Genomic DNA, 27,171 nt, shown 5'->3' with positions numbered 1-27,171 from the left:
ATAACCTATCAATAATGGTCTAGAGCGCTTCAGTTAAGATCTACAATCCTCTGCAACATTTGTGTTGCACATATACAACTAACCGAGTCAATGTAGACATAAAAAAGTTGTGTAGATAGCTTAAATCACATAAAATATGTCCCACTAACAGGCTCCCGAGATGCTGCCATCTTGGTACAATTTCTAATCTATCTATCTAATCATCTCAAGCGTTGGTTGGTCATCTGTCCATCATCGTATAAAGTCCGCCCTGACAATTTGATTGGTACGGCATAATCCGGCCGCTGATACTCTCCCCCCAACTGCACAGAGCCAGACCGAACTTCCCAGACCAAAAATGTTGTGGGCGGGGTCCGGGCTGGTATCCAGGCGAGGCTAGTAGTTCTGTGCTTTGGGTCGTAACACCCCTCGACCTCACAGCACAGAGCCAATAATATTGCCAAAAGATGCAAACTGGGCTGTTGACGGTGTTCACAAGAGTTTTTAGCCTACATGCTTTTTAGTTAAGACGCTCAGTGGCGCGGGAAGGGGGGTGCTGAGGGCGTTGCAAATAAATAAATAAAGCTCTTACTCAATATTATGTATTAAATATATATTTAGAAGGGTTTAATACATATTTTTGCTTTTGGGGAAGAAAATAAATGTTAAACAAATGGGTTTGCTAGTTTTTAGTTATCACAGGCATGCATGGAGATCTTGCTATATGAGGTTCACGTGTGTGTGCTGAAGTTGGTACTGTAACGGATGAAGAAAACGTAAACGAACTTGAAGTATTTTGGCAAAAATGCAACGAGTTAGAAGATGGAGATGCTCCAGCACCTTCTTCTACTTTCCACTCATGCATTACTGTCGCAATGACTAGCAATAAGTAGAAACATATTTTGGAGTTGTTATCGAGGAGCATAGTTAAGATAAGTGAAAATAGCGATGAACAGTCAAGGAGTAAAATCGTTGGCCACAGGCTAATCTGTTCAAAGGCTACATTTTAGGCCAATAGTTTATGTACTTAATCTGAGGGTATCTATAGATAAAGGGGCAAATTAACATAGACCAAACTTTCGAATTCTTTATTGTGGAGTCACACGAGTTGTGAATGTTAATGACGTTTATAATTTATGCCGAGATCTGGAACATGCCACATACAGTAATGGATCGTGTTATATGTTTTGTTGTTGTTGTTCATTTATTTTTTGGATCTGTTTACATGTTTAGATTCTCGTTGGCGATAGGCAATAATTGTAAGGCAATACCCAGACAATTTCAACTTCGGCCTCTAGGCTTAATTGAGGATGTGGATATCATTGTAGATGATGGAGGACATTTGCATAAATTGAACTCCGGCCGTGGATGTGTACTGGCTACGGAAAAATGAAATAAAGTTTAGAAATATTTCATACTTGGTTCTGGTGTATTTAAAACGTTTTTTTAAATGTCAGTTAGTGGTCACAATCAGTGCTATAGCCTCTAAATACTTGTCTAATATCATATTGTTGTGACGTCATATTTCGGTAGAGACCTGTACCAATCATCCGAGGTCTGTGAAAGAGGTTCTTACTGTTGAGTAAAGCATAGGCTATGGAGGATTATCGGGGCCAAAACTAAATAAATAAATAACTAAATAAATAAATAACTAAATAAATGAATGGTTAAATACTTAGATAAATACATAATTAGATTTATTTATACCTACATTTATTTATTTATACTAACATATATTTATTTATACTTGCATTTTGTCATACCTTTTGTCATACATTTTGTCATACATTTTGTCATACTTACATTTTGTAATACATTTTGTCATACATTTTGTCATACTTACATTTTGTCCACGGTGTAACTTGCTTGCAGCAAAATAAATCCGTCATCCCCCGTCAAAAAGTCAGGGGGCGGGTTAAAGCCTCTGATTGGTGAATGAACAGTATTACACACCAGGCAGGCTCAACCAGTCGATCAGGCTCGATGGATACTGAATTTTGGCGTTTATGGATGCCAAGCGCCAGATTTAGTTTAATGAAAGTTATTGAGCATTATTTAAATAAATCAAGATACCAGAATGTCCCAGAAGACATACCCTCAGCTGCTGCGTGAGGCTGCATCCTTAATTTAAGAGGCCCTCAACTCGACTATACTAGTAGTAGCCTAGTAGTATTTCTAGTAGTGTTATGACATGTTGGGTTTAATGTGCCTTAGCCATGGGTGCACTGGCCGTAGTAGTCGTAGCGCTGTCGTTACCCCATCACGTCTATCTCTTCTTCCATAGTTTGCATCAGGCTGCTATTAGAATGTTACGCTGTAGCATGGTTCTTATGTCCTCAGTTTTTGAATCACCAGTGATGAAGAAAGTGTTTTGTCTGTCTCTTCATAAACGGAGTGACTAAGAGTAAGACCACATTTACACATAGTCGGGTAATTACAGAATAGAGAATATTTCTGCCCTTCCGTTCAAAAATAACGTCGTACACACAAGGTCGTTTTCCAAAAAACTTTCTGTTTACATGAACCCGCATATACGCCCCCAAGCGCCATCATAACTATGACAAACCTGTAGGTTTGCATAAGTAGGCTGCTAATCCATTAAATTGGCTATGAGTCCTAGATATGTGGATCCTTTACGTTTATTTGGCTACAACAGGTAGACAAGATGGAATGTAAAACTCGTAGTCCACTGGTGGAAGTGCAGGGGATACCATTGTTAAAGCCAATAGTCACACACCGGGGAAGGGTTGAGAGATTCAGTTATAGGGCTGAAAGAATGCAATCCTGCGTTTGCATTAACATATAAATTAGCACTACGTTAACAGCATCCATGATCAGTAAGCAACACTTGTTAACTGTACATATAGGACGCTCACATGACGAATGCATTTTTAGGCGCATATGTGACGTTTGATAACCTAAAACTCCGTTTGACCCAGTGCACACGCAAAAACTGAGTTTTCCTGAAATCTCCACTTTGGCCGGAGTTTTTAGAAATGATCGTTTTCCGTGATAAAACCTCCGTTTTTTCTCGTAAATGAAAGGCCAAACCGCATGAAAATATATACGTTTTCCCACCGTATAAACGGGGTTCAGTTGAGTACTGGATTGTAATACGTTTATCAATCTGTAGATTGGGAGAGAAACCCAGACCTCTGACAATAAAAAACAACACAACATTCGGCTTAGGTCTCAATCATGTCTCTCTCCGCTCTGAAGGCCGGAGGACCATCTTTTATAGGGCACAATAATGTAAATATAGTGACAGTCAAGCAGTAATGACGTTACAACAGTCTCAGAGAAAGAGACTCACAGCTCCCCAACACATGACAACTCTCAGACTAGAGAGTTAATAGTTGGAGCTCTCCGTTTAGTCATGACAAGGGACGTTTACCCATTACTTTCTCCAGATCCCGAACATCTATACCCCTGACACAGACACAGTCTAGGCTACTCTTATTAATACCTGATACCACTCTGCTGCATGTGTCGCTTGATAGTGCGCTTGGACACTCGAAAAAGGTTCGCAATATCTTGTATTTTCAGGCCAGAGAGTGCGAAGTGTTCAATTGTGCCAGCCGAAGATCAAACAGAGTAGACCACCTCCAGGGTGTATCGCCTGTAGGCTATCACTCAGCCTCATCTGCTACCATCTCCCTGATGATCGTGAACACATTTTCATCTATGTCTGTGTCAGTCAGGGCCGATACCGTTGATATAATCTCAGCGAAGCCCTCAATATGATTTTAAAAACAATGTGAATAGTCAGTTGCCTCCATCTCCTCAGCTACAGCCAACATTTCGACTACTGTAGCATGCAATATTCCATGTATTGAATCCACACCGGGTGCTGCCATCTTGAATTAGTCAAAAGCAGTCAATTCAAGTTGAACCACCAATCAGAGGCTTTAACCCGCCCCCTGACTTTTTGACGGGGGATGACGGATTTATTTTGCTGCAAGCAAGTTACACCGTGGACAAAATGTAAGTATGACAAAATGTATGACAAAATGTAAGTATGACAAAATGTATGACACAATGTAAGTATAAATGTAAGTATAAATAAATATATGTAATTATAAATAAATAAATGTAGGTATAAATAACTCTAATTATGTATTTATCCAAGTATTTAACCATTTATTTATTTAGTTATTTATTTATTTAGTTTTGGCCCCGATAATCCTCCATAATAGGCTACTGTGTTATAAAGACATACCAGACATACCAGTTCCCGATGTTCATAGACCTTACTTACAAGGCACAAGATTTCTCCAATCGTTTATAATTTAGATAGCCTCAATCCTACACAGCATGCATTGCAAAACATCGGTTCCCTGGCTGGCTTATAGTTCTTAATTTGATATTTGAAACACATTTTCTTTGTTTTATAGTAAGTGAAGGCTCAATTTAGCCTTGACAACAAAACAGACAATATTATATTAAAACACCTTATTGCAAAATAATTACTCTTACCGTTACTGTGAAATGTAGGCTATAGCCTGCACGTCAGATAACTTATCAGCGTGGCCAACTATTGTTATTACCACGAGTACTCTCGTTCGGACTGTGTGGCATAAGGAGCCCATTGAACTATATATATGGCCACATTGCGAAGTCACACCCACACCGCAGAATCGCGTCAATCCTTAACTTAGGAATTGGTTTAGTAAACCAGGAAACTACCGCGCCTAATTTAAGATGGTTTACAATCAGGGTGGAAAATCTTGCACTCAAAACAGAAGTCGCTGAAATGTCTATACAAACCCGTGCAAATGCTAATATAGTTCCTCTGCGGATGAACATTTGGACAAACTGCAATTCTAAGAAATCAGGTAATAAGAACTGGTAGCGCACGCCTCTGATTACCGGTGTTGTACCCGATTCAGCACCCTCCGCGGCAGATGCACCACTCGCTTGATCGGAAAGAAAAGCAGTTCGCGGAGTAGCCTATAAACAAACGCAGGAAAAAAATACTATAGGCTACTACGATTTCATTATTTGCGAAAGACATGGAAGGGGAGAACACAAGTGATTACAGTCTTTAGAACTGTTCTAAAGAGTACAAAACAACCGATGTTTTTCTTCCAAAAACCTAGGATAATAGCGAACGCAAAAGAACACCTTTTTGTTCTGTGGAAATATATAGCCTACCCCAGCCATGACTACAAAATGAATTAACTTAATTTTGCTTTGAGCAAGTTGAATGTATTTGACACGGTCTTTCACAATCTCAATACTTCCCCTTACCCCTTATCTTACCCCTTACCCTTGAAATTGCGCGTTCATGTGAGAGCTAGTGGTGTCTCAATACCCAACTTGATCAAGATTAAGGGGTAAGGTTAAGGGGTGTAGTATCATAGACATGTATAGATATGTATAGATGTATAGATGTATAGATGTATATATACATATATGTATATATGTATAGATGTATAGATGTATATATACATATGTAGATATATGTATAGATGTATATATGTATAGATGTACATATATACATATATATATATGTAGATATATGTATAGATGTATATATGTATAGATGTAGCAATATATACTATCAGGGGCGGAGTGGCCATCGGGAGCACCGGGATTTTTCCCGGTCGGCCGGTAGGCCAATAATCTCTCGAGAACCAGCCTGCAGACCGGCCTTGGCAGCCGTAGCATCAAATTCATGAGCGGCCTATCGAATTTGAATATACGTCAAATCCTGGTCTCGGGAAAATCTCTAAGTTTTCCGAGGGTTACAAAATTGAGCAGTCCAATTATTTATTGCACTATTTGTCTCTGTACATCACACCTATGGTGTGTGTCAAACTCAATCCCATCAATCCAACCTTCTGATTTTTGTTTAGCCTCCTATATTGATGTAATTCTTTTTATTCAGACGTTCCATTACTTTCATGACCACAAATATAAATTGGCCAGCGATTTAATTTTTTTTTTTTGTTGAATGTAGAATAAAAAGAAAGAGGCGGATGCTGGAGGAAAGTGCATCAAAATGTACAAGAATTACGGATTTATTCAACCAGCCGTCAACTAGGTGGGAGTGAGTTGACAGGACACATTGTTGCGAATTAGCATAACATTTGAGCCAATAAGGGACGCGATTTGTTCCGTATTTCCATAAGTATATACAAATACACTGTCACTGTCATGTCTGTCACCCACACATCAACTCTAAATCTAACAATAATGATCAAAAGCCGCCCGTTTGTTTCTGTAGTTGATATATGGGAGGTGGAGGGGATGCGGGTTGGGCCAGTTGTGGGCACGTTATTCGCTAGGTGCATAGCAATGGCGCCTGTTTCCGATTAGCTACAGCTGCCAAATGTGGGTTCGACCATATCCGGTTTACCTCAGCGTTTGACAGCTAGAGCGGCAACACCCACAAGTTTGACAGCTAGAGCTAGAGCGGCAAAACCCACAAGTTAATTTTTTATTATTCGCTAGTATGAGTGTGTTTCGTGTGAAAGAACGGCGACTTGCCTATCAGAAGGTGCGAAATTCGGCGTTATTTTGTTGTGTACCACATTGTTCGAACTCATCAAAGTACAACAGGGAAATTAGTTTCCACTCTTTCCCTGTTGACGCTGCGCTGAGGGCGGGGATGGATGAGGACGATCCGGAGAGACGACTTCAACCCGACCGCAAACACTCGGGTCTGTAGTAGGCATTTTAATGCTACAGATATTTGTGTGACTGCTGGAGGATTGAGGAGGCTTGAAAAGGGAACAATACCTGTTCTGTTTGAATGGAATGGGTATGAACTACCTGTACCCAGACCGAGTGTTTTGGGATCGGCGTCCGCGGCCTGAGAGTGATGGCCCAGATTTAAGTTCTGACACTGAGATGGAAGTTGTGACAGTGGCAGCTGCTGAACATGATTACTGTGTGGTACCAGCGACGGGGATGAGAGCAAGTTTGTTGACGGAGGAAAACCAAGCCTTGCATCTCAAAATAAAGGAGTTGCAGGAACAGGTGGAGGCGCTTCAGCTACGGCAGCGATTTGGGATTCAGCGTCTGGCAGGATCGGATTCAGACATTCGGTTCTACACGAGGTTTGCGTCCTACCCGCATTTCCTGGCCTTTTGGAGATTGGTTGAGCCTGCCGTAATCAGAAAGATGGTGAGGATTACCAACGCCAACACTGCCTCTGCCAACAGCAGCTGCACTGTCTCTCACCCAACAACGGTATGTAAACAGACACTAAAATTGTCCGTTACATATAGTGTGTCATAATTACCATTGCTTGGGGGTTAACTAATTACAAAGTAGACCTATAGAGCTACAAATATAATGTTTGTATTATATCTTCTTCTGATTTAACTTTATAATAATAATACTATGGGTAGTAATAACAACAAGTTATATAATGACAGCAAGATTACTTAATCTTTTGTAATCTTTTTCCAACAGAAACTTCAGCCCATTGATGAGCTACTTTTGTTTCTAATGCATTTGTCAGTCGGCTTTCCACTCAGAGACCTCGCAGAGAGGTTCAGTGTACACCTTAGCACGGCCAGCCGGATTGTGTCCACTTGGACACACTTTCTGTATTGCCTGCTGGGGAGCAAGCGTCTGTGGATCCCCTCAGAAGTGATCAGAGCTCACCTACCACCTGAGTTCTCTCAATTCGCTGACACACAGGTGGTGCTTGATTGCACTGAAATCTTCTGCCAAACACCATCCTCTCTTCTCCTGCAGAGTGAAGTGTATTCTAGCTACAAGTCTCACGCCACATTCAAGGCAATGATTGGCATGGCTCCCCATGGTTGCATCACCTTCGTGTCAGGGCTTTATGCGGGGTCAATGAGTGATCGTGAAATATTTAAAAGGTCTGGAATCACAAAGCTACTACGGCCAGACATGGCAATAATGGTTGATAAAGGATTCCTGGTGGACAACCTTGCTGGCTGTAAAGTGTACAGACCTGCCTTTCTTGCTCAGAAAAAGCAAATGAGTAGGGAGGATGTGAGGGAGACACAGGCAATTGCCCGACTGAGAGTGCACGTGGAGAGGTGCATTAGGAGGGTGAAGGATGTGGGCACGTTATGGGCCGGTGGTGGGCCGGTGCAGTCAGAATTGTCCCGGTGGATTTTTGTGTACCACTCCGCCCCTGTATACTATACATGTCTATGTGTAGTATGGCCCTCGTTTTTGAGATGATCGGAGGGCTACCTTAACTCCAAGGGCTATCCCAGAGCACACTGCGAAACCAGCTCGGGAATTTTCAAAAAAACATGGCTGCTTGAAGCGAGGAATATTTTACATGAATAAAGCTATCTACACAACTTTTTATATGTTTATAATGACTCGGTTTGATCTGAAATGTGCTACTCGAACGATGTATAGTATTTTAGGTCTTAACTGAAGCTTTCAAACGGTAGTTTTAGGATACATTTAGCGCGTATACCACCACTCCATTGGCTTATATGGTAGCTTGCCAGCTATCATGCTAAATACACTACATGTAAGTATTTTTGGCTTATAATTAATTTAAAAATGACGACAGTCTTGTTTCGTGCTCTACACAGTTGTATACATATATATTTGCAACCATGTTCTTCATTAGACTTTTTTTTAAATCGCTAGTTTCATAGCTCATACAGTCACGCATGACGTACCCGAAACCTAGTGGCGTCTCATTTCATAGGGGAAAGATCTCAGCCCTTGGCCCTTACACTTGCAAGTGCTAGGGTTAAGACTAAGACGAGATTAAGCAAAAGGGGCAAGGAGAAGAAACGAGATTCGGCCTAAATATGATTCTAGCATTTCTTGCAATGTGCAGGTTCAAAAGTAAGTGCTTTTAGTTTTTGGAAGAAAAACATCGGTTGTTTGTACTCTTTAGAATAGTAGGATACTCTTTAGAACAGTTCTAGAGACTGTAATCACTTGTGTTCTTCTCTTCCATCTCTTTCACAAATAATGAAATCGTAGTAGGCCCTATAGTAGGCTATTTTACCCTGCGTTTGTTTAGGCGAACTGCTTTCCTTTCCGATCAAGCGAGTTGTGCGCGCTCCCGCGAGGGGGTGCATCTGCCGCGGAGGGTGCTGAATCGGGTACAACACCACTCGTGATATATTGCTTAATCATAGGGTCCCACATCTTGCAGCATGAAAACAGGAAATAAGTGATAAAGTAGTTAAGCCCGCCTGTTGCTTGATCTGATTGGCTGCCTGGGCCGAGTGTGACATTGATGAGCGGTGCTGAGATTGATGAGCGATGCGAATAGTTCAACAACTTTTAAGCGCACCTAAAAAACGCTCTAAAGACGAAACGCGTGGTGGAGAAAAGGCGCACACGCAAAGCGCGCCAAACCAGGAATCAAAGCATTTTCAAGCGTCTCGTTTAAAAAAAAACGCTTATGTGTATTCGAACCCTTTGAAAGCCTGTTTATTTACCGTTTAAATGGTGCCACATTTGTAAGGAACATGCATTTGTGGGATGTGCAACACAGCTGAGTATGTGGGCAGTTGAGTACTGCAGGGTTCCCCCATTCTTTATAAAACTGCTCAATTTCTGTCAGGTGTGTTTGTATCCTCTCGTCCCTGTGTGTGATCCTGGTGGTGTTTGTCGTGACCACGGTGATGGTGAAGGTGGACGTGTCAGGCTGCTGGCAGCAGTTCTTCGCGGGGACGCTGGCCAGCGTGGCCCTGGTGAGCGGAGCCTCCAACCTATTCTCCGGCAGCGTGTTTGGCATCAGTGCGCATGCGCATCTCCCAGGCCCTCATCTCAGGCAACAACACTGCTCTTCTGAATCCCAGGGTGCTCCATTCCCAGGGCGGACTGTAAATGTATAATTTGCTAAATAAAAAAATGCAAATGCAAACTTTAACCCCAGGTCTCAGCTGGATGGATGTTTTGTATGCTGTGAATGATGTGTGTATTGTGTGTAAGATGTGTGTGTTGTGTGCTGTGTTTATGGAATCAGATCAATGCCATAAATATTTTGTAATCTGTAATATAGATTTTGTATATGTAACATAGATTTAGTATCTGTGAAACCATCTACACTTTCAAAACCTATCTTCACTTTCAAAATGTATTTACAGATACAGATTTCAAATACGAAATGTATCTACACTTTCAAAAACTATCTACACTTTCAAAAACTATTTACACTTTCAAAAACTATCTTCACTTTCAAAATCTATTTGTAGATACGGATTTCAGTTACGCATTATGGATAGGGATACGGATTTCTGTTACGAATTACAAAATCTTTTTGGCACTGTCTTTACTGCCTTTCTAAAGAGCCAATCAGAGCTTTTGGCAGATTTTCTAAAGCGCCAATCAACACATTGTATCCTCTACTGACTAGCCAATCAGCGCTAGCTTGCTGGCAACTGCTGCTGGCCCGCTCAGTATTCAATAGTTATAACCTAAATCTGCCACCGCTCTGCCTAGGGAGAGATCTGGGGTCTCCCCCGCACGGTTTGAATACAATTCGGTGTACGAACACCGTGGGGGAAGTTAAACAAGCATGCCTTATGTCTGGCCCAAAGGGCTGATGAACACCTGTACTATTTAGTTAATCTTAGGCTCTGGCGATTCAGAGATCGCTTGGCTGCAGAACGCATTGTAACTAAGAAATTGGTCTCATATATCTCTTCCACTGAGACGCTCGAAAACTCGCTTCCACACAAAATACACAGTAAAACGTTTTCAAGGACTTCAGAAAAGGGTTACAAATAGCCTACCCCAAAGTGCCATGAAAAGAAACGAAAATGACATTACAAGGTGGTTTTGAAATCAGGCTGGTCATTATCCAGCTGTTGAGGATGCATATGCACTTAACGGTATACCCCCACCATCACTTTGCATGTGTGTGGAGAACAAGACAATAGCAGTCTGTCTGCTAAATGTTCTCATCGTGATAATGGGTCATATGAATACTGTTCATTGTGACCTTAATTAAATGAGAATAGGAGATCGGTCACGAAAATGCTAACGTTAGCTTTCGTTAGCTACCAAAGCAGATCCTAATATCTTCCATACAACGACAAGGATCTTTGAAACAGGTGTAACGAAGTGTGGAGTGAAAACCACTGACTATCATTGTGCGTTTTACAATGACTTTATTAACAACTCCAAGTATAGGACTTCTTACTTGTGCCATTTCTCGGTCTCTGATCCATGACTGTCTGCTGCATACACCGTTTCACTCAACTTTCCCAGTTACCAGCAAGCTAGCGCCGCTGATTGGCTAGTCAGTACAGGATGCAATGTGTTGATTGGCGCTTTAGAAAATCTGCCAAAAGCGCTGATTGGCTCTTTAGAAAGGAAGTAAAGACAGTGCCAAAAAGATTTTGTAATTCGTAACAGAAATCCGTAACTCGTACTTGAAATCCGTATCCGTCTCCGTATCCGTAATGCGTAACTGAAATCCGTAACTGAAATCCATATCTGCAGATAGATTTTGAAAGTGAAGATAGTTTTTGTAAGTGTAGATAGTTTTTGAAAGTGTAGATACATTTCGTATTTGAAATCCGTATCTGTAAATAGTTTTTGAAAGTGTAGATACATTTCGTATTTTAAATCCGTATCTGTAGATAGGTTTTGAAAGTGTAGATGGTTTCACAGATACAAAATCTATATTACAGATTACAAAATATTTATGGCATTGATCTGATTCCATATGTGTACTGTATGGTGTGTGTGTGTGTGTTGTGTGTATGGTGTGTCTTGTATTGCATGGTGTGTATGATGTGTGTATCAGTACTGCCTTAAAGCAAAGAAAATATATTGTGTAGTGCCATCTAGTGGACTTTAAAAGCAAGCCATTTTGTTTGGATTGCAACATGCACATTAGGGTAATTAAATAATAAACCATTATTTTCTTGATATATTTGTCTTGATATATCTTTCTATATTTATAAAAAATATTTGTATGTGGTAAATTGTCCATTCCCCCTTACCCCCCACTATGTATTATGTTATTGGTTTATGTGGTATCATTTGAAAGCAGTTATTTGATAACTCCATGGGGTTTGTTCCCCACTTAATGGCCATTTGCATCACCCATCACATCTCCCTGCAGGAAGGGTATGGCGTTAGTCTCAGCCATGACACTGATGAGGTGCAGTGACTCCAGGGGGTCACACTCAAGAGACACACTCTTGTCTTTCAGTGAGAGTAATGATTTTTGTGCAATGAAATTTATTCTTAAACCGCTCTAATACATTTTAATGACCGTATACAACTGATCTTGCTTTTTCTCTCCTCCCTCCATTTATCTCTCTCCCTCTGTCTCTCTGTATCACACTTGCACACACACACACACACACACACACACACACACACACACACACACACACACTCTCTAGCTCCCTGTCACACTTGCACATGTCTAATAATAAACATTAAACATTGATTAGATATGTATGTAGGCTATTAGTATGGGAATTGTGAATGAAATGTAATGTTGGAGCGCCCTCTGCAGCACGTAGTGAATTGCACGCGTAATTTTACTGTGAATAGAGAGAAGACGTTGAGGCTCGGGGAAGACGGTTTTAAAAGACACAGTGACAACCTTTTAAAGAGTTAACGTCTTTGAAGACCCAATTTGTTCAACCAAATTGAATTATTCGATGATATTTTAAAGTTAAAATGTTTTACACGAGTTTAATAGGAAAGGTACTGTTTGAAAAAACACGATTTTTGTTTTTGTGTGCTAGTTGGGTGCTAATTTGTAGCCTAGCCAGCTAGCTAAACCGATCTACAGCTGGATAGGATGTTTGTTTGAACACTTGGAAGATGAAAAGAAGTAATTGTGGATTCATCTACAATGAATACCGACTGACTGACTGACTGACTGACAGACTAAATACTCCGTGAAAACATCGACAACCAGATGGCGAGCCTACCACTGCACGACAGAAAAATAGGATTCCACGCCACACTGTCCAACTGACTGAGAACTGTTTGATAGCTTGATAGCTGAAGTTCCATGGATACGTAAGACTTAACATGTTCTTTTTTTATTTAAAGAAGACACTGAATGAACATACTGATACTTTGAAAATATTTAATTGATTGAATATTTGAATGTGTGTAGTGTACTGTAAATGGGATATTGACTTATGTTAAGCTACTGTTTGAACTGCTAGCCTGTACAATTGTGTTGGGTTATGATAATTTTATTAAGTTAAGAACTAAGTTGAAGATTTGCTTGAATTTAAATTAGATAAAACATTTAGATCATTACATTATTTATTTATTAACTATTTATTAAATACTTAATATATATAGGCCGATTTATAAAACAGGAAATTAAAGATAACCATCTTCAAAGTACATTTAACAGAGTACATCAAACTATTGTTAAGAAATAAAGTAGAACAAATAAGAAGCAAATAGATTATGAAGTAGAGATAAATAAGAAGGAATTCATAGAGTTTGAGTTGATTTAAGGTTTTGATGGAGATATTTTGATGCATGTTTTTTATTTTGCATTTTCTAAATTTTTTGAGCCTTGTATGTAAATAATTATTTGTTACTTAAATCTGAAAGATGTCAAACCCTGTTTTGTTGTGATTGACTGCACACTAGGGGTGTGCAAAAAATCGATTCACATTCGTATCGCGATTCAAGTGCTTCCGATTCAGAATCGATTCATAGAATTCCAAAAATCGATTCATATTAAAAAAAAAAACCGAAATGGTTGATTAAAAAGCTTCTGAATAGAAAGTTTACCTTTACAAGTTGTGTTGTGCAAAAGAAGCGAGCTTCACTGTTGTAGTAGTAGGCTTACCTTTTATTGGTAACCTAACTGTTACGGTTCATTGTTTTTGAAATAAGAGGGCTGACTACTATGTTCACAGCAAACTTGAAAAAAGGAAAATATTAAGCCATGGTTAAACTGCACTAGAGTCTGAAATGTGCACTTTATAATTTGATTTTGTACCGCCCTGTTTGGCAATGTTGTTTTTCAATAAAAAAAAAACATTGCATAAAGCAAGCCAATCCACATTTCCATGATAAGAGCATTAAAATAATATTTGCGATTAATAAATTTGCGATTAATCGCGATTCATTTTGAGTTAACTATGACAACAATGCGATAAATCGCGATTACATATTTTAATCGTTTGACAGCACTAACATTTACATACTGTGAATCATTTTTTTTTAATCGAGAATCGTTTTTAAATTGAAAATCAATTTTGAATGGAATCGTGAGCCTAAAAATCGGTATCGATTCGTGACATTTTCTGAATCGTGCACCCCTACTGCACACCTGAAAAGCATCTAGACATCTTCTGATGGCTCAGATCTCAGATTTAATGTAAACAAGTGGGGCGTGGGGATCGATTGATATGAAGTGTGAACGTACTGATATCTAACACTACAAAACTGCTCAGAAGAAATACACTTGCTGGACTTAATGAAATTAGCTGAAAGCACTAGTCTGCCTGGGTACAGACCTCTTTGGCTTTTTTCTCAGGCCTCTTTGCTAATGAAAAAGCCACAGTGCCAGTCTGCAGCCCTGATCTGGGTTAAGGTCAGTACGCCACCAGTGCAGTTCAGCAGCCTTGGAAGACATCACTTTCCAGTGAACCTGGGCTCTGTTTATGTCACTTCCAGGAAGTGTGTGCACTTCTCCCCTCCCTCCCTACCTCCTCCTCCTCTTCATGGAACAGGCAGGTGTGAGACTCCAGCTCCTTCATTAGCGCTCACAGTCCCAGAAGCCTTCCTCAACGTTACTAATCAGAGGGAAAAATACTGAGCGCTCAATTAAGTCAAGCACTCAACGCAAGCAAGACACACATCAGAAGACGTGTGCTGTCTCAGACATAACAAGCAGACACACATCGGAAGACGTGTGCTCTCACACATAACAAGCAATCAGCAACAAGAACAGAGGCGTGGAATTTCTGTCTTTCACCTTTAATTGATGCTGAATATAACAACAGAAAGTAAGAAAGAGACAGTACAACACTATGGTTGTGACAGTAAAATCAGTTATAACTAAATAAAACAGAATGGCTTCGTAAGTCCATGGTAAGGGGATGGCTCATTATTAAGATATGCTTGTACCGGGTACTTGGTCACTGAGAGAACCTCTGCTAGTAGTCAAACCTACCTATAGCAAACCTATGGCTTCTGGAGGTGAGCAGTGATTGCCACCGTATCCAAGATATGCAAGCTGTCTAATAAATACATTCAGTATGGAAAACAGAAGCATTAAGATTCTCTGGGAGACACTGGGACCTAACTTGCTTATTTATCTCAAACAGAAATCACAGTCTGGGATCTGCACATCATAATAAAACATTCAACCCTTTCAAAATAAGAAAGCAGACAAACAGTACAACCAATAGTAGGTTATGAAGGCAAAAACATGGACTAACATTGACCCTTGACTCATAAAGCATTAACTAAGACGCAAAATAAACTTGTATAAAATGAAATCACTCCATTCATGCAACGCTATCCAAGATTCTTGGAGGGCTGTATTTCCCTTAAGAAAAAAAAAAATGTTCCAACCATCTAGTTGACGCCATTGAATTTCATTCTGGGTCCATCTGGTGGACAAGAGTCGTTACCGCACCCAGCCCAGCATGTTGTGGAGGCACTATTGCCCAGCAGCCCTCAGTGCCTTTTCACTGCAACGCTGTCTCAGGCTGACTCCCTTCTACATGGCAGTGGTTCTGGCTTACCGGTCATCATCCAAACTGCACAGCAAAACCAGAAAGCAGCTAGCCATGTACCAGCCTGAGGAGCCTGCTAGGGAGAGTGAGGAAGAGGTGGTAGTTGTTTAAGAGTCTTGTTGTTGAACAGGGGTTTTCAGCTGGCTTAGAAAAGTCCTAGCTCAGAGCTGTAGGGGAACAGTGAGGGGTGCCGAGGTTGGTGGCAAGGTAGGGGGAGGGGTGTGGGTTTCAGTCACTGTCGAACTTGATAGAGTTGACCGATTGGGAGATGGCCCCGCCTATGTAGCTACCGCGCTTCTTCTTGGTCTTCTCGTGGCGGAACGATTTGCCCTTGGTGTGTCTGAGCACATTATTGGCCTTCTGGCCCCAGTCACCAGAAGATCCTTTCTGGACACGGAAATAAGCCAACAGATGAAAACCATAATTAAAAACGCAGCACATTGGTACATAAATAAGCATTATTTCCCATGACACAGTAGCAAGGTAGACAAGTCCACACGCACAGCCAGAGTACATGACTAACAGCTCCATTCTGGGCTTCTCCCTGATCCGCGTAAGAGCAGAAACTGAGAGGAAAAGGAAGGCTCACCTTTGCATCGAAGGAGTTGTCTGCCAGACGAGGGTCCACCTCAATATCCTCTTCTCTTATTCTTCGGAAAGGAATATTCTTGAGAAAAGGAGGAAAAGAAAGGAGTTAGTCACTCGTGTTTCCACACCACCACAAAACTTAAACCAAAGAGCTATTGGCCAAAACACCCAGGACAAATATCTACTGGCCAAAACACCAAGGACAAATATCTACTGGCCAAAACACCCAGGACAAATATCTACTGGCCAAAACACCAAGGACAAATATCTACTGGCCAAAACACCCAGGACAAATATCTACTGGCCAAAACACCAAGGACCCATGAGGGAAACATTTCTTGATGTTAATATTGTGTCTGACATGGCATGGAAATACATAATACACAATGTAGAATTGTCTCATCTGGCACAAATAAGTCAGAGGATTTCAAGTCAGACGGTTCTAAAGGCTCACTGGAGGAACATTGAGGAGTCTGGGAAGGAAAGATAATACGGCAGCTCACTCAGACTGACACCAGAGCTAAAGCCACGCCAAGCTGTCTCAGCCTGTCACTGAAAACATGAACACCAACCCATCCATCATTCTCTGTCAAGTAGGGATCAGTTACCGTTCTGGCCTTGGGGAATGAGTGAGGAGTGGAGGTCTTCATTTTTTTGTTCTTGGGAGTTTCCTTGTCTGCTGGTTCCTCTTCCTCCTCCTCTTCATCATCATCTTCTTCTTCCTCTTCTTTTTTCCTTTTACTACTTGTGCCTAAGAAGATACATATTTAATTCAGACCTGTACCAAAACAAACATTCTTTGGCTTTCATTTGAAAGGCCACATTTAGAGAGGATGTTACAACAGTATGTCTTCAAAATCATTTAGTATTGTGCTGTGTATCATATTGTATTGTGCTGTCTAACATATTGTATTGTGCTGTGTATCATACAGTATTGTGCTGTGTAACATTACAGTATTGTGCTGTGTATCATACAGTATTGTGCTGTGTAACATACAGTATTGTGCAACATATAGTATTGTGCTGTGCAACATATAGTATTGTGCAGTGTAGCATATAGTAATGTGCTGTGTATCATAGTATTCTGCTGTGTAACAGAAAGTATTGTGTTGTGTAACATTAAGTATTGTGCTGTGAATCATACAGTATTGTGCTGTGCATCCTATAGTATTGTGGTGTGTATCATATAGTATTGTGTTGTGTAACATTAAGTATCGCTGTGCATCATACAGTATTGTGCTGTGCATTCTATAGTATTGTGGTGTGTATAGGAATATAATGCTTGTTTGGTCTGCCTTCATCATCCCTCACAAACATGGTTGCTACATGTTTTCAATTGGTCAAAACTCCAAGGCTTAGACAAATCATTATAAGATGAGGTCAGCAAGCTTCCTACTATGCCAGAGTCTTACCGTTTGTCATGGGCGTCACCGGTGTGATGGGAGTGACGGGGGTCGGGGGCGTTTTGGCCTCATCCTCCTCATCTTCCTCATCCTCAGACGAGCTGCTCTCCTCCTGGGCCGCGGGCGTTGCAGCAGGTTTAGGCGTGCTTTGAGCAGCTGGAGGTGCTGCTGCTGGCTTGGCTGCCTCCTCCTCCTCTGAACTGTCATCACTGGAGGAGTCTTTGCTCACGGCCGCTGCTTTAGGGGTGGCGGGGGCTTCTGCTGCTTCTTTAGGGGTGGCGGGGGCTTCTGCTGCTTCTTTAGGGGTGGCTGGGGCTGCTTCTGCTGCTTCTTTGGCGGCAGGAGAGGCAGCGGGCTTCCCCTTTGCGTCCTCCTCTTCGTCGCCGGAGCTGTCCTCTTCACTGCTGCTGGACTCGGCGTCTGCAGCCTTCTGAGCAGCAGGGGCAGGTGGGGTTTTTGCTGCAGGAGCTGGAGCTGGGGTTGGCGTCTTCGCGGCGGGGGCCGCCTCCTCCTCCTCTTCAGAGCTGTCACTGTCCGAGCTGCTTTCTGCTGCCTTAGCGGCTGGAGCAGCAGCCTTCACAGGTGTAGGCTTTGCAGGTGTGGTTGCTGCAGGCTTCTTGGCTGGAGCCTCCTCCTCCTCGTCAGAGCTGTCACTGTCCGAGCTGCTTTCTGCTGCCTTAGCGGCTGGAGCAGCAGCCTTCACAGGTGTTGGCTTTGCAGGTGTGGTTGCTGCAGCTGCAGGCTTCTTGGCTGGAGCCGCCTCCTCCTCATCAGAGCTGTCACTGTCGGAGCTGCTTTCTGCTGCCTTAGCGGCTGGAGCAGCAGCCTTCACAGGTGTTGGCTTTGCAGGTGTGGTTGCTGCAGCAACAGCTGCAGGCTTCTTGGCTGGAGCCTCCTCCTCCTCTTCAGAGCTGTCACTGTCCGAGCTGCTTTCTGCTGCCTTAGCGGGTGGAGCAGCAGCCTTCACAGGTGTTGGCTTTGCAGGTGTGGTTGCTGCAGCTGCAGGCTTCTTGGCTGGAGCCGCCTCCTCCTCGTCAGAGCTATCGGAGTCTGAGCTGCTTTCTGCTGCCTTAGCGGCTGGAGCAGCAGCCTTCACAGGTGTTGGCTTTGCAGGTGTGGTTGCTGCAGGCTTCTTGGCTGGAGCCTCCTCTTCGTCAGAGCTGTCACTGTCCGAGCTGCTTTCTGCGGCCTTAGCGGGTGGAGCAGCAGCCTTCACAGGTGTTGGCTTTGCAGGTGTGGATGCTGCAGGCTTCTTGGCTGGAGCCTCCTCTTCGTCAGAGCTGTCACTGTCCGAGCTGCTTTCTGCGGCCTTAGCGGGTGGAGCAGCAGCCTTCACAGGTGTTGGCTTTGCAGGTGTGGTTGCTGCAGGCTTCTTGGCTGGAGCCTCCTCCTCCTCCTCCTCGTCAGAGCTGTCACTGTCCGAGCTGCTTTCTGCTGCCTTAGCGGCTGGAGCAGCAGCCTTCACAGGTGTTGGCTTTGCAGGTGTGGTTGCTGCAGCTGCAGGCTTCTTGGCTGGAGCCGCCTCCTCCTCGTCAGAGCTGTCACTGTCGGAGCTGCTTTCTGCTGCCTTAGCGGCTGGAGCAGCAGCCTTCACAGGTGTTGGCTTTGCAGGTGTGGTTGCTGCAGCTGCAGCAGGCTTCTTGGCTGGAGCCTCCTCCTCTTCGTCAGAGCTGTCACTGTCCGAGCTGCTTTCTGCGGCCTTAGCGGGTGGAGCAGCAGCCTTCACAGGTGTTGGCTTTGCAGGTGTGGTTGCTGCAGGCTTCTTGGCTGGAGCCTCCTCTTCGTCAGAGCTGTCACTGTCCGAGCTGCTTTCTGCGGCCTTAGCGGGTGGAGCAGCAGCCTTCACAGGTGTTGGCTTTGCAGGTGTGGTTGCTGCAGGCTTCTTGGCTGGAGCCTCCTCCTCCTCCTCCTCTTCAGAGCTGTCACTGTCCGAGCTGCTTTCTGCTGCCTTAGCGGGTGGAGCAGCAGCCTTCACAGGTGTTGGCTTTGCAGGTGTGGTTGCTGCAGCTGCAGGCTTCTTGGCTGGAGCCTCCTCCTCCTCGTCAGAGCTGTCACTGTCCGAGCTGCTTTCTGCTGCCTTAGCGGGTGGAGCAGCAGCCTTCACAGGTGTTGGCTTTGCAGGTGTGGTTGCTGCAGCTGCAGCAGGCTTCTTGGCTGGAGCCTCCTCCTCCTCGTCAGAGCTGTCACTGTCCGAGCTGCTTTCTGCGGCCTTAGCGGGTGGAGCAGCAGCCTTCACAGGTGTTGGCTTTGCAGGTGTGGTTGCTGCAGGCTTCTTGGCTGGAGCCTCCTCTTCGTCAGAGCTGTCACTGTCGGAGCTGCTTTCTGCGGCCTTAGCGGGTGGAGCAGCAGCCTTCACAGGTGTTGGCTTTGCAGGTGTGGTTGCTGCAGCTGCAGGCTTCTTGGCTGGAGCCTCCTCCTCCTCCTCCTCGTCAGAGCTGTCACTGTCCGAGCTGCTTTCTGCTGCCTTAGCGGGTGGAGCAGCAGCCTTCACAGGTGTTGGCTTTGCAGGTGTGGTTGCTGCAGCTGCAGGCTTCTTGGCTGGAGCCGCCTCCTCCTCGTCAGAGCTGTCACTGTCCGAGCTGCTTTCTGCTGCCTTAGCGGCTGGAGCAGCAGCCTTCACAGGTGTGGGCTTTGCTTTGGCCTTGTTGGCCCCTGCTGGGGTGCCATTACTTTGCCCGGAGGACGGGGGAGGGACTGCACTGTACTGCCCTAAACAATAAAGAGGAGGACATTCAATTGACTTGATCAAATACAATACTTTCAGTTGTGTACAAACAGACACATATAAGATCACATACATGAACAAAGTTGCCCACATGTGTGCCTGAGAACAATCATAAACTCAGCCAGAAGGCAGATGTAGAGGAACCCTGATCCTAGTGTACGTGTTGGAATGTTTCCAAACAGCTACTGTACCGGCTTTGGGTTTCTTGCTGGGAGGGGCCGCCTCCTCCTCATCTGAAGAGTCCTCTTCACTGCTGGACTCTGCTGGGGCGGCAGGCTTGGCAGGAGGGGTCTTCACTGGCACTGCAGGTTTTGCTGGTGCCTGCATAAACCAACACAGCCATGATTCTTAAACGCAACAATGATTAAAAAAAAACTCCATGCAATTACAGATTATTCTTCCAAGGGTAAAACATCTAGAATACCATGTGCTCTTAAATATTACATCCACCCAGTGTCAGTCGCCGTTATGGTACCTTAGCTGGTTCCTCGTCTTCAGAGTCGCTGGAACTGTCCTCACTGCTCTCCTGTTTCTTTGGAGCTGCTGTCTTGGGGGTAGCAGGCTTAGGAGGGACAACCGGCGTCTTGGCTCCTTTAGATCAAGAAACATGAATACAAAACTTTACTGAATGCGTCAACCACATCTACTGAGGCCCCTACAGGAGCATCAGACTGAATTGATTCTTCAAAGGACTATACACACACACACACACACACACACACACACACACACACACACACATTAAGTCTTTTATTGTCAGATGCACATACAACAGAGTTGGTCTGGGCACTGAAATTCTTAGGACAGGACACCGTACCACACTACCATAACATAACAAGACATAACATATAAGTACTCCTCATGATATAACATAACACACACACACACAGTATGAAAGTGTAAAGCTTGTAGCTGATCACACATTGTAAATGCTCCAGTCAAAACTGGCATCTACAGTTTTGTGATATACAGGCCAACAGATAAAAAAAAATCTGACCAGACTTAATGCTTATCGGCTCCTCCATTATTCGAGTTTGAGATCCCCGTTTTAATTGCAATGACGGCGGCACCTCTGCAGGGTGATGGGAATGGAAGAACGACATTGATCTAGAAACTGTGTGTGGGGCATGGAGAGAGTTGCGGCGGCAGGAATTGTTCTCGGTATAGACGGATAAGCACTGGGGTGGGATTCTCTGGCAAAGGGGTGTTTTTCTCAGGCCTGATCAACCGAGAGGGACTAGCTTGGCTCCAGAGCAAGTGTTTTTTTTGCATTTGTCATCTCTTTTTGTGTTTCTTTAAGCCAGCTAATCACCCGTAGCCACCCTGGGACACGGGACCTGACTCACACAAGTCAGTTGCAATATTGTTTGATTGTTGGACATGTCTGGAAAAAATGTCAGGGTATCAGCCTTCCACTTTTCAGAGTTCTGTTCCTCCAAACTATTTGGCATTCTGCTTATTCCCCCACTGGTTTCCTGTTGTAATTAAGTCAGGATATTACAGGATATGACTTGTTATTATTAGCTCCCGCTAACTTTCTACTCTGAGACATCTGACATTCTTCTCTGTGCCCATGACAACTTGGATAATCATCCTTCCAGGAAACAGCCACATTGATGGCATTAGGGTTGGTGAACCGATCTCCAGTCTAAGACCCAAGAGGTTAATCCATGAATGCACTATCCTTACTTTAGCTACATCTAACTCCTGAATGTGTTGGGTGTGTGCGGTATGAGTGGGCACCTGCTGCTGGTTTAGCTGCACCTTCATCTTCAGAATCGGACTCCTCGCTGCTGGAGCTGTCGTCCTTCTTCCTGGCTGCCACGGCTGGTGCTGTGGGTGGAGCAGGAGTCGGGGCAGCAACCGCTTCCTGTGGAGGAATGTGCATACATTTAACAAAAGCTACAGAAGACGTACCCGTTTTCCGATAAAGAAAAAAATCATTTACAAAAACAAAAAAGCCACACATTGATGAGAACCACCGAAAACCAGTGGACATGTTGGCATTCTCACCTTTGCAGGAGCAGCTGCTTCATCTTCAGAGTCCTCACTGCTGCTGGCATCGGCTGCTTTAAAGACAGACAAACACACCACCCTCAATGTCAGTAGGTAGGAGACATACCATCTCATTAAAACCACTCACAACCACTTCAATCTCTGGTAACGAACGATTGAAAGAGTGAACTAAAACATAATTCTTGTTTGTTGTGACTAATTGTCATTTGGCTGATTTTGAGTACAGCCTTGATGTACCTGCTGGTAGTGTTTTTGCTGGGACTGCAGCTTCTTCGTCACTCGACTCCTCACTACTGGAGCTCTCTGCTCCCTTCTTAGCCTTTTTGGCCGTAGGACCTTTGGCCTCAGGATCATTGGTCACAGCCTTGCGCTTCTTTGTTTCTGGAGACCTAATATGGGATGTGACAAACACCTCGTTTTAGACACCAAACAGACTAAATTATGATATATCATGGACACTCTCATTTTCTGATAAAAGATCAGAAAATCACTGATTAAATGTTTATCTACTTACTTAACCCAGAAGTCGAAAATGTCAAGGAGACCTGATTCATTTTGGTCCGGGGGTTTCTGGTTGGAAGACATACAGCAATTGCGTTTAAATGCCTACAGGGTTTCTCTTCCACACAAGAACATAGTGTTCCATTTTCATTCCATAATGAAATTACACTTACAGAAATAATAAAAACATATTAACTGCTGCACACAAGAAACCAAATCCATTATTTACATATCAAAACCAAATGTATTATTTAAGGAGGTACCAAATAGGCCACATGTGTAAACTACTATCCGTGCAATTATGTAGTCGATATACCTGTTTATATAGGTGTACACATGCAACAAAAAGTTCAGCATTCATATGTGTTAATAAAACGAAATGAGTGTATGAATCGAAGAAAAACTCTAGAAAAACTAAATTCAGGAAAATTTAACTTAAACGTTACTTCCAACACGTGTTACACACGCATGTTTCTCCAAACTCCTCCAACACGCCACCAGCAGCCACGACAATATGGCAATACCCATGTTGTTCAGACAAGACGTCATGTAAATCTTTTTTAAATACTGCTTACCACTTCAGATTGTTTCAGGAATTCCTTTGCAGCCTTTGAGAACTTATTCTCCAATAAAAATGAGTAAATGTGCTGGTATAGATCGCTAGGTACCGAGCTCTGTGCAGCCATTTTTCCAAGACTCATGTGGGGGCGTGTCGTCTTCTGGGGTTATCGTCGCTGAAGAAATACGTAAATCTCCTTTATTCCGCTATTTTCAGCAAAGCTAAAACAACTCGAATGACAATTTATATAATTTGTTTATTAAACACGTGTTTCTCATATTTGGTCAATTACTGTGAAAGAAACACTCTTTAAATGTATATTTTAATAATTTCAATGGCCAAGATGGCGTCAAGGAAATTCAAATGTAACGTCATCAATCCGCACCGTCTACCAGGTCACCAAACTGGCATGGCTGCCCTTAAGAGTGTTATGCTAGGTTGACTTGACAAGCATATTTTGGAAAGGTCTTATAGGAAACTAACCAACGACTATTAGATATGCCGCGATATGAACTTTCGCTTATTCTCAAGGCCATGCAAAGGCCGGAGACGGCCGCTGCTCTTCGGCGTACAGTGGAAACCTTGATGCACCGGGGCGCCATAGTCAGGGATTTGGAAAACCTCGGCGAAAGAAGGCTGCCCTACAAGATGTCCAAGCATAACATGCGACACGCTCGCGGCGGATACTTTCTAGTAGACTTTTATGGTTCTCCAAGTATGGTCAGCGATTTCCTGGATCACCTTGAACGTGATGTGGACGTTGTGAGGCCCACAGTTTTAAAGAAGGAAGAACCGCCGCAGGTGGTGTCATATTGTTGCAGCCCTCCATCCCCGCTCTGACGGCAGCTCTTTAAATCGTAGTTCATCGGCGTCTTCCCTTCGGTATGTATCGTATTGTATTTGTTCTAATTAACTATCCAGTTATTTTGCCAACAATTTTTAGTATTGATGTCACTCCGTGTGTCGTATTCAGCTTTGTAGTTGTGGATAGATGAAACTGCTTAGTAATCAAACGTAACTTGATTTTCTTACAAAGCTATTTTTCCCCTCAGGGCAGAACATCATCTTCAAGCTATCTTCATCTTCCTCTGTTGTCTCTTGATGTCGTTGGAATCGACATATCTGAATAAATTACATTTTTCTATACCTACCATCATTTTGTTCATTGTCCAACCCCAACTTGTTTGTAGTCCTGTAATGGTAAGCGAAATGAAATGAAATAATAGAGAATGAAGTGGTAGCCTATTGCAATATACCTTCAACATTGTTTAAACAATTATATTATGTAAAAGTCTGATTTTATAGGGAAAACTACAATACACCTTTAATATTCCGATAAGTGAATACATGTTTATAAACTTGTCCAAAAAAGTTTGGAAATTTGTGTTTGGTTGATTATTTCTCTGTTGTTACAATGGTAATTTTAGCACATTTTACTTAGGCGCTACCCATATAATCAGCTGTGCTGCTCATCCCACAAATGCATGATCCTTACAAGTTGGACATTGCAAAGGCCAAACACAAATTTCCAAACTTTTTTTTTTTCAAGTTTATTTAACAAGAGAATACAAGACCATGTAGGTTTAATTAAAGCACTACCACTTTAGGGGCAGCCGTGGCCTACTGGTTAGGGTTTCAGACGGGAAACCGTAGGGTGGCTGGATCGATCCCCGACCAGTAGGAAAAATGTGGGCGGGGGAAGTGGTAGACCACTGCTCTCCCATTCCCACATCGGCTGAATTGCCCTTGAGCAAGGCACCTAACCCCGATCACTGCTTCCCGGGCGCTGCCAAAGGCAGCTCACTGCTCCGGGTTAGTGTGTAACCTCACTTCACTGTGTGTGTGTCACTTCCCTGGATGGGTTAAATGCAGAGGTGGATTTCAGAGTGTGTCTGTCTACACCACCTCTGCCATAGAGAGGACTTTCACTTACTAGGGAGCAACTTTTGGTATCATCTTCAAATTCATTTCGATGGTATGTCTAAATGTGAAAGACTGTTAAACACACCTGTGGTTCCCAATAGCCTCCCAGGCTGTGCACTTTGTAGTTATGTGTCCATCCACAAAACTGCAAGAGAAGATTTTGCAGCGCAACATTTTTGTGTATCTTTTAGGTAGTTCGCTTGCTCACTGCTACTTTAGTTCATCCTCACAATGTGTCAATCAAAATGTAGAATAGAATACATAACATCACTCTGTAGACATTGGTGGTATACTTTCAGGAAAAGGATGTTTCTTTTGTGGTTGATGCAGCAATCAGTCTTTAAGTGCAGTAACGAAGCACGTGGAACATACTCGAGATTCAGCGGTGCAGATCTGCACAACAAGCATCTCCCACTCTGGCCCTACAGTGGGTGTAATAAAAATTGAACACGTCACCATTTTCTCAGTAAATACAGTATATTTCCAAAGGTGCAATTGACATGACATATTCACCAGATGTTGCTAACAACCCAAGTAATTCATACTCAAAGAAACCAAAACAAAAGTTCCAAAATTAAGTTATGTGTAATAATGTGAAACGACACATGGAAAATGTATTGAACACATGAAGAAAGGGAGGTGGATGAAGGCATCGAAAGCTATAATCTATCAGTAATTACTAGAAAGCAATCCAGCCCTTTGTCAGTGCAAAATAATATCAGCTGGTTCAGTCCCAACTGATGGCCTATAAAAAGGTGTCTCTTTACCAAGGTGTCACACAAGAAACATCTCAGGATGGGTAAAAGCAAAGAGCTCTCTCAAGGCCTTCGCAACCTCAATGTTGCAAAACATACTGATTGCATTGGTAACGGACACATTTCTAAACTTCTAAATGTTCCAGTTTGCACTGTTGGGGCCATAGTCTGGAAGTGGAAAGAACATAAATTCACCATAAACTAACTAATCTAACAAACGATCTCAAATTTCATACTTAAACTGTCATCATTTTTGTCATGGGACACTTTAGTAGTTTCACTCTGTCAGCCCACACAATGCTCATCTCATCAGAAATGATTGACCACATGTTCTGAAATAATGTGTTCCTCTTCTCCCCCCATTAGGCTCATCAAATGAATAGACTTAACAGGGAGCTTTTGGACTGATTAAAGAACTAAAACAATCAGAGGTCAGCCTACCCTGACACTGTGAAGCACAAAATAATTGAATCTAAGGAAGATGAGAGGAAAGGACTATATGGGGAAATGATGTCGTCAAGGTAATGGCTTTGCCAAGAAAAAAGCTGTGGTACAGGTTCTACATACATGTGTACAAGTAAACAAGTAGTCTTCTTTAGTCGAGTTATGGTGTAGAAATTGTTTAAGTGAAGTGCTGTAATGCAATGTGAAAGATTTGCATTGACAATAGGCCTACATGGACTGTTTACATAGGTTTTTAAATGCCCTTTATGCATCAGGATTCAGTTCGCGCTGGCATTACAAAAGTTCACTAAATAAAGAAGACTACATCATCAACGCTATGAAGTTTTGATAATATAGTCTATAATTATAGTCTAGCCTACACCATTTAATTATTTTATTTTACAAAAATCCTTTGCTTCTCCAAAACCGTGCTTCTGTCCCTTTTTCCATTCACACTGCAAACTTTAGGGTAGACGTCCTTGTAATGGCCAGTTAAATTAATTAAAACTGCAGAAGGGGGCGACAAATCCTTACAATAAAGCTAGCACAAGGAAGCGCACACTCCCAAAACAAGCCGTCACATGTTTTCCAGAGTCACCTGACAAAGCCAACATAAATA

General features: G+C 42.8%; 2 protein-coding genes across 3 annotated transcripts; one reads left to right on the top strand and one right to left on the bottom strand.

The window, feature by feature from the left end:
* Nucleotides 1-14,935: 14,935 nt before the first annotated feature.
* On the bottom strand, nucleotides 14,936-23,572 carry nolc1 (nucleolar and coiled-body phosphoprotein 1; the record flags this gene model as incomplete). Of its 2 annotated transcripts, none has more annotated exons than XM_080848288.1 (11): nucleotides 14,936-16,025; nucleotides 16,228-16,305; nucleotides 16,835-16,977; nucleotides 17,639-20,338; nucleotides 20,546-20,675; nucleotides 20,830-20,945; nucleotides 22,098-22,224; nucleotides 22,368-22,423; nucleotides 22,608-22,759; nucleotides 22,885-22,940; nucleotides 23,447-23,572. In XM_080848288.1, the coding sequence occupies 11 exons, from the start codon at nucleotides 23,570-23,572 to the stop codon at nucleotides 15,867-15,869; spliced, it is 3,843 nt and encodes a 1,280-aa protein (XP_080704414.1). In that variant the 3' UTR covers nucleotides 14,936-15,866. The 2 variants fall into 2 exon arrangements, with proteins under 2 accessions (XP_080704414.1, XP_080704415.1); XM_080848289.1 differs by having other exon boundaries at nucleotides 22,368-22,420.
* A 258-nt stretch (nucleotides 23,573-23,830) lies between these two features.
* mrps6 (mitochondrial ribosomal protein S6) lies at nucleotides 23,831-24,581 on the top strand. Its single transcript, XM_080849474.1, has 2 exons — nucleotides 23,831-24,312; nucleotides 24,483-24,581. Exon 1 carries the CDS (start codon nucleotides 23,929-23,931, stop codon nucleotides 24,268-24,270), a length of 342 nt encoding a protein of 113 aa, XP_080705600.1. The 5' UTR covers nucleotides 23,831-23,928; the 3' UTR covers nucleotides 24,271-24,312; nucleotides 24,483-24,581.
* The last annotated feature ends 2,590 nt before the right edge of the window (nucleotides 24,582-27,171 follow it).

The sequence above is a fragment of the Sprattus sprattus genome (genome assembly GCF_963457725.1).
Source record: "Sprattus sprattus genome assembly, chromosome: 12".
Lineage (NCBI taxonomy): Eukaryota > Metazoa > Chordata > Actinopteri > Clupeiformes > Clupeidae > Sprattus > Sprattus sprattus.
This window is presented reverse-complemented; position numbering and strand designations above follow the sequence as displayed.